Source organism: Rhinopithecus bieti, unplaced genomic scaffold (assembly GCF_001698545.2).
Source record: "Rhinopithecus bieti isolate Rb0 unplaced genomic scaffold, ASM169854v2 scaffold_7933, whole genome shotgun sequence".
Taxonomy (NCBI): domain Eukaryota; kingdom Metazoa; phylum Chordata; class Mammalia; order Primates; family Cercopithecidae; genus Rhinopithecus; species Rhinopithecus bieti.
In genome coordinates, this window is record NW_016805514.1 from 19,295 (window position 1) to 27,304 (window position 8,010).

At 50.2% G+C, this 8,010-nt stretch overlaps 1 protein-coding gene across 1 annotated transcript in view; it reads left to right on the forward strand.

Moving 5' to 3' along the window:
* Positions 1-5,473, forward strand: part of GGT5 (gamma-glutamyltransferase 5) — a 15,272-nt gene extending 9,799 nt beyond the window's left edge. Inside the window, exon 8 of the mRNA XM_017872720.1 lies at positions 4,963-5,473. Within this exon, the coding sequence (XP_017728209.1) occupies positions 4,963-5,147 (185 nt within the window). The 3' untranslated portion in view covers positions 5,148-5,473. The remainder of the gene's footprint in view (positions 1-4,962) is intronic.
* Positions 5,474-8,010: the final 2,537 nt, after the last annotated feature.

The following is an 8,010-nucleotide window of genomic DNA, read 5'->3' on the forward strand; positions in this document are numbered from 1 at the left end:
TTTTTTTTTTTTGAGGCAGCATCTCACTATGTTGCCCAGGTTGGAGTGCACTATTGTGATCACAGCTCACTCCAGCCTTGACTTCCTGAGTTCAAGTGATCCTTCCTCCTCAGGCTCCCAAGGAACTAGGACTACAGGTGTGTGCCACCACACCTGGATAGTTTTTATTTTTTTGTTTTTCGTAGAGACAGGGTCTCTTGCCATGTTGCCTAGGCTGGTCTTGAACTCCTGAGCTCAAGCAATCTTCCCACCTTGGCCTCCCAAAATGCTGGGATTATAGGCGTGAGCCACCATGCCTGGCCTACAAACATTTTTTTGATTCCCCACAAAAGCCCAGGGTGCAGTTCCAGGGGCTGAATTCTCCTGGCTGACTCCCCCTCCATCCATAGACAGAGACTCGGCTTCCTCGGAGCATCTTTGGGTTGATGGATGCCCTTTGTTACGACCTATTTAAAAGATTGATAGGGCCGGGCCCAGTGGTCATGCCTGTAATCCCAGCACTTTGGGAGGCAGAGGCAGGTGGATAACCTGAGGTCAGGACTTCCAGGCCAGCCTGGCCAACATGGTGAAACCCCGTCTCTAGTAAAAATACAAAAATTATCCAGGCATGGTGGCACACACCTGTAATCCCAGCTACTCAGGAGGCTGAGGCAGGAGAATCGCTTGAACCTGGGAGGCGGAGGTTGCAGGGAGCTGAGATCGTGCCATTGCACTCCAGCCTGGGCAACAAAAGCAAAATTCTGTCTCAAAAAAAAAAAAAGATTGCTATCTTTTCAAGGCTCCAAACTTGGTGCCTGAGGTCAGTTCAGTTCAGCTAACTGAGGTTCAAGGTCCTCAAAGCTGCCTCTCCTGTTATGAGATTTCTTTGGTCTCAAGTCCACCTTCCAAAGCCCTTAGAACCTGAGAACCATGGACTGGGACCTTAGTGTAGGAACAGAGTGTAGTCCCCAACAGTCTTCGTCTTCACACCTTGAGACTAAGGACCTCAGCCTGTTAGGCTCAAATTCTTGGAGTTTGCAGGCCTCCCTCCCCATGTAGGGTCCTTCGCATGACAGGTAGACCCTCTCAGGGCTCTCAGGTTCCAGGGATCTTAGATATGGAGGATTTCAAGATCCAGGGCACATCCTTTGGAGCCCTCCTCCCTTGACTCTTTTTTTATTTTTATTTTTTTTTAGGCAGTCTCACTCTGTCACTCAGGCTGGAGTGCAGTGGCACAATCTTGCCTCACCGCCACCTCCACTTCCCAGGTTCAAGCAATTCTCCTGCCTCAGCCTCTGAATAGCTGGGACTACAGGCGCGCAAACCAAGCCTGGCTAATTTTTGTATTTTTAGTAAAGACGGGGTTTCCTCATGTTGGCCAGGCTGGTCTCGAACTCCCAACCTCAAGTGATCTGCCCACCTTAGCCTTCCAAAATGCTGGGCTTACAGGCATGAGCCACTGTGCCTGGCCCTCCCTTGACTCTTGACTGAAGGACCTTTGTCCTCGTGAACATCAATTCCCAGGACCTTTTACACTGAGGACCTGAAATGCTGAGAATTTGGGAGATGACAGTCTGGGGACTGGGATTAATGGAATCCAGTGGCCCACGAACCTAAGGTTCTCAGTTCCCTTGGGGAGTTGGAATGTCAGCTATTCAGGTCTAGGGCTTTCCATGGAGTAAATTCTAAACTCTGGGTTGGAGACTTTGAGCCTCCAAGGACCTTCACAGCTAAGGCCCAGCGACTAGGGTGAGGAGAGTCTTTGATCCTCAGAGTCTTGGAGTTTGGCCAGTAGACTCTGAGGAATGGAGTCTCTGAGCACTGTAAGTCCAGCTTTGGCTTCAGCAGTGAGGATCTTGGCCCTCAAGTCTAAGGACAGTGGGCAATTCTACGAATTGTCAGGCACGGGGAACTTATAGCCAAATGTGCAGGGCTCCAAAGACCTCATTTGCCCTGTCAGCAGCTCAGGCCATGTGGCATCACCTGATACACCTAGATGTCTCCGAAATCTCAGGCCCTGCGGGGTAAGGTTCTCGGGCTATTAGTCTTTTTTTTTTTTTTTTTTTCTTTTTTGGCTTCTTATTGTTGTTGAGACACAGTTTCACTCTGTTACCCAGGCTGGAGTGCAGTGGCTGGATCTCAGCTCATTGCAACCTCCACCTCCTGGGTTCAAGTGATTCTCCCACCTCAGCCTCCCGAGTAGCTGGGATTACAGGCCCACACCACCATGCCGGCTAATTTTTGTATTATTAGTAGAGATGGGGTTTTGCCATGTTGGCCAGGCTGGTCTGGAACTCCTGACCTCAGGTATCCCCCTGCCTCGGCCTCCCAAATTGCTGGGATTACAGGCGTGAGTGACTGCGCCCAGCCAAGTTCTCAGGTCATTAGTCTTAAATGGTATCTGGAAACATGGGGCCCTCGTAGCACAGGTCCCTGTACTCTAGGACTTCTGCCCCTTTACAGACTGGTAGTTCGTGAGGACCATAGCCCCAGGGCAAGGTACTTGGCACCTTAGGAACGAGCACAAGGCTAGGGGCTACTTTGGTCTCTGGCTTCCTTGAAGTCCACAAATTCAGGGTCTCGAGTCTGAGCCTGTAGGCCCCCATGCCCTGAGTGTCTCACACTGTGGGACTGTGTGTGCCTTTAGCTTAGGGATCTAATTTCCTTGGATTCACGGGTATTCACGTCCTTATCCTAGCTGAATTCTCCACCAATAGATACCAGTAGGGCCCTAAAGTTGTGGGTTCCTGGGTGTCTAAGGTCTTGACATCGTGTGTTGAGATCATAGGTCTTTTTTGAAAATTTTTTGAGGCAAGGTCTTGTAACCGCGGATTCATCAAGACAGGGGAATTACAATAGAGAAAGAGTAATTCAGGCAGAGCCTGCTGGGTGGGAGACCGGAGTTTTATTATTACTCAAATCAGTCTACCTGAACATTCGGGGAGTAGAGTTTTTTCCTGTTTGTTTTGTTTTGTTTTGTTTTTGAGACAGAGTCTCACTCTGTCGCCCAGGCTGGAGTGCAGTGGCATGATCTGTAACCTCTGCCTCCTGGGTTCAAGCAATTCTCATGTCTCAGCCTCCCAAGTAGCTGGGATTTCAGGTGTGCGCCACCAAGCCTGGCTAATTTTTGTATTTTTAATAGAAACAGGGTTTCTCCATGTTGGCCAGGCTGGTCTCGAACTCCTGACCTCAGGTGATCTGCCCACCTCCGCCTCCCAAAGTGCTGGGATTACAGGCGTGACCACTGCACCTGGCTAAGGTGCAGTGTTTTTAAGGACAGCTTGGTGGGTTGGGGGAAGCCAATGAGCCAGGAGTGCTGATTGGTCAGGGATGAAATCACAGGGAGTTGGCTGGGCCCGGTGGCTCACGCCTGTAATCCCAGCACTTTGGGAGGCTGAGGTGAGTGGCTCACCTGAGGTCAGGAGACTAGCCTGGCCAACATGGCGAAAACCTGTCTCTACTAAAAATACAAAAATTAGCTGGGCGTAGTGGCAGGCGTCTGTAATCCCAGCTACTGGGGAGGCTGAGGCAAGAGAATCACTTGAATCTGGAAGAGGAAGTTGCAGTGAGCCAAGATCGTGCCATTGCCTGCCAGCATGGGTGAAAGAGCAGGACTCCATCTCAAAAACAGACACACACACACACACAAAAACCTGGAAATCGTAGAACCATAGGGAGTTGAAACTGTCTTCTTGAGCTGAGTCAGTTCCTGGGTGGGGGCCACAAGATCAGATGAGCCAGTTAATCCATCTGGATGGTGCCAGCTGATCCATCCAGTGCGGGGTCTGCAAAATATCTCCAACACTGATCTTAGGAGCAGTTTAGGGAGGGTCAGAATCTTTAGACTTCAGCTGCATGACTCCTAAACAGTAATTTCTAATCTTGTGGCTAATGTCAGTCCTATGAAGGCAATCTAGTGCCCAGGCAAGAAGGAGGTCTGCTTTGGGAAAGGGCTGTTACCGTCTTTGTTTTAAACTATAAACTAAGTTTCTCCCGAAGTTAGTTCAGTCTACACCCAGGAATGAGCAAGGACAACTGGGAGGGTAGAAGCAAGATGGGGCTGATTAAGTTAGATCTCTCACTGTCTCAGTCATCATTTTGCAAAGGCAGTTTCAGTCTTGCTCTTTTGCCCAGGCTGGAGTGCAGTGTCAGGATCAAGGCTCACTGCAGCCTCAAACTCCTGGCCTCAAGGGATGCTCCTGCTTCAGCCTCCTGAGTAGCTGGGACTACAGGCACAGGGCCACCACACCCAACTAATTTTTTCTTTTTTCTTTTATTTTTTAATAAAGACGTGATCTCACTATGTTGCCCAGGCTGGTCTTGAACTCCTGAGCTCAAAAGATCCTCCTGCCTCAGCCTCCAAAAGTGCTGGGATTACAGGTGTGAGCCACCGGGCCCAGCCCAATTTTTGATTTTCTTGTAGAGATGGTGTCTTGCTTTGTTGTTGCCCTGGCTGTTCTGAAACTCCTGGCCTCAAGTGATCCTCCCACCTTGGCTCCCAAGTGGCTAACACTGTAGGTATGTGCCACCATGCCTGGCCTTTTTTTTTTTGAGAAACAGGATCTTTCTGTATTGCCCAGGCTGATCTCAAACTCCTGGCCTCAAGTGATCCTCCTTCCTCAGCTTCCCAAAGTGTTGGGATTACAGGTGTGAGCCACTGTGTCTGGCCTCAGTGTCTAAATCTTGAGAAGCCATGTCCATCATCGAAGGCCCCCTGAACTCAGATTTGCACTTCAAGGCCCTGGTGTCCTTGGATCCAGAACAGACATGAACTTGCATCTGGAGGTCTTCAGGCCTGGGTGGTGTCCTTCATACATAATCCCTGGAGGCTGACCTTGTCCTCTATGGGCCTTTGGATCTCTTCCGTGCTCCCATCAGGTCCTCCCCTCTTCCTGTGTCTTCAGGCCCTCTTCCTCTCAGTCTTGCCTTTTGATCATTTTTCTCATTTCTTGCAGAGGCCCCTCCCTTCGGGAGATGGCTGAGCTGCCCTCCCCTGTGAACCTGCTTTCTCTCCTCTCCAGGAGGTGCAGAGGGGACTCCAAGACCGTGGCCAGAACCAGACCCAGAGGCCCTTCTTCTTGAATGTGGTCCAGGCCGTGTCCCAGGAGGGGGCCTGTGTGTATGCCGTCTCGGACCTGAGGAAGGGTGGGGAGGCCGCAGGCTACTAAGACACTGCTCTGCCCAGACCTGAAGTCCGGCCCCACCATGGGTTCTATGTCCAGGCCGGACATGGCTGGGGGACCAAGTACTCTGGCAGGATCTGGACCCCTGACCCCTGGCAGGGGAGTCCAGCTGAGAGTGGAAGAGGTGGCAGGGACCAACTGGGCAGATGGGAGGCTGAGCCTCTTCCCTGACCCCCTTTCCCAGAGCCCCTGGTGGCCCTGAACTGGCCCCTCTATCCCTCCGCAGGCCTCTTGCCTGGGGCCACTCTCCCACCCGCTCAACCTGTATATCCTCCAGTTCAAGATTAAAGAAGAGGCGGGCTGTGGCCTGATTCCATGGTTCTACGTGGGGGAGGGGACCATCGGACAGTGCACAGAGGGGTGCCTGCACCAGGCTCCTATGGTTCTCCACACTGCACCACCATGGAGGTGGGGAAACTGATGCTAGCAGACCAGCCAAACCTCAGCCAGGCCACCCCTGGACAGAGACAAGCGCCACCTCTGCACCCCCCAACACCTCACCACTCTGGTGGCCAGGACTCAGCAGCCTGACTGGCCCCAGTCCTGAGAGCTGGTTAACTGAAAAATCACACAATTCACAAATTTGGAAAAGATACTTTTTTCTTTCTTCTTTCTTTTTTTTTCTTTTCTTTTTTTTTCTTTTTTTTGAAATAGGGTCTTGCTTTGTCGTTCAGGCTGGAGTGCAGTGGTACAATCACAGCTCACTGCGCCCTTAACCTCCTGGGCTCAAGCCATCCTTCTGCCTCAGCCTCCCAAGTAGCTGGGACTACAGGTGTAACCTGGCCAATTTTTCCATTTTTTTTGTAGAGACAGGGTCTTGCTATGTTGCCCAGGCTGGTCTTGAACTCCTGGTCTCAAGCCATCCTCCCTCCTCAGCCTCCCAAAGTGCTGGGATTATAGGTGTGAGCCACTATGCCCGACAAGATTTTCTTTTTTTTTTTTCCTTCAACTTGTATTTTAAGTTCAGGAGCCCATAGGTAGGATATGCAGGTTTGTTACATAGATAAACACGTGCTTTGGTTGTTTGTTGCAGATATCAACCCATCACCTAGGTATTAAGCCCAGCTTCCATTAGCTATTCTTCCTGAAGCTCTCCTCCCATCCCCCGACTTTCTTTCTTTTTTTTTCTTTGAAACAAAGTCTCACTCTGTTGCCGAGGCTGGAGTGCAGTGGCACAATCTCAGCTCACTGCAACTTCTGCCTCCCAGCTTCAAGTGATTCTCCTGCCTCGGCCTCCTCCTGAGTAGCTGGGATTACAGGCATGTACCATTGCACTCAGCTCATTTTGCATTTTTAGTAGAGATGGGGTTTCACCATGTGGCCAGGCTGGTCTTGAAATCCTGACCTCAGGTGATCTGCCTGCCTTGGCCTCCCAAAGTGCTGGGTGATTACAGGTGTGAGCCACAGTGGCAACTTTATTTTTCATAAAGGGTTACAACCTGCAGGGTGGCCATCCGCCACTTTCAAAAGCATAGCCTCTGGCAGAGACCAGAGACAGGCACTTCCCTTTTTTTTTTTTTTTTTTGAGACAGAGTCTCGCTCTGTTGCCCAGGCTGGAGTGCAGTGGTGCGATCTCGGCTCACTGCAAGCTCTGCCTCCTGGGTTCACACCATTCTCCTGCCTCAGCCTCCTGAGTAGCTGGGACTACAGGCGCCCGCCACCACGCACAGCTAATTTTTTTTGTATTTTTAGTGGACATGGGGTTTCACCATGTTAGCCAGGATGGTCTCGATCTCCTGACCTTGTGATTGGGAGATAGGCACTTCTAAGGAGGAGAGGTTGGGGCAGGAGCTATATGCTGAAGGGGTTGGCTAAACATACATATTCAACAGGTTACAGGGAGAGCTATGAATGTTCATGAAGACAATCCTGACATGTGTATTGAAAGAACATGCATGTGACATAGGACTCATGTTCACTGTAGGATGGAGATGGTAGAGGCACAGTGGCTCACACCTATAATCCTAGGACTTCATGGAGCCGAGGCGGGTGGATCACACGAGGTCAGGAGTTCGAGACCAGCCTGGCCAACATGGTGAAACCCCAACTCTACTAAAAATATAAAAATTAGCCAGGCATGGTGGCGGGTGCCTGTAATCCCATCTACTTGGGAGGCCAAGGCAGGAGAATTGCTTGAACTCAGGAGGCGGAGGTTGCAGTGAGCCAAGATGGTGCCACTGGACTCCAGCCTGGGCAGCAGAGTGAGACTCCATCTCAATAAAAATAAAATAAAATAAAATAAAAATAAAATAAAATAAAATAATTACAAATAGGCTCCATCTGTCGAAAGATCTTTTCAGGGCCTGAAGGCCTGCAAGTGAGCAGCCTCTGAAAACCAACCAGAGCAGTTTATGGTCAATGATCTCTTATCAGGAGAAAGTTACTGAAATTGGTCTCTTGTACAGTCAGAGCTGTAGTTATGGCTGGAAGAACGGGGTCAATAAGTTGGCATCCGCGAGCTGGATGAGCTGCCAAGTGTATTAACGTTGCTTCAGGCCGGTGTTTGTTTAGCTGCTGGAGAAAAAGGAAAGCCTCGTTGCTGTTAGAACATAGTTTATTCTTTAAGTGCGGGGTGCATGAATTAACCCTTGCCTAGCTTGGCCTTGGGTCCTCTTTATAATTCGGTATCTCATTGCCACAGAATCTGTCACTTTTTTTGAGACAGGTTCTGGCTCTGTCACCCAGGCTGGAATGCAGAGCGCGATCTTGGCTCACTGCAGCCTTTGCCTCCCTGGCTTAAGTCATCTTCTCACCTCAGCCTCTCAGGTGGTGGCTGGGACTACAGGCACAAACCACCATGCACGCTGCCATACACAGCTATTTTTTTTTTTTTTTTTTTTTTTTTTTT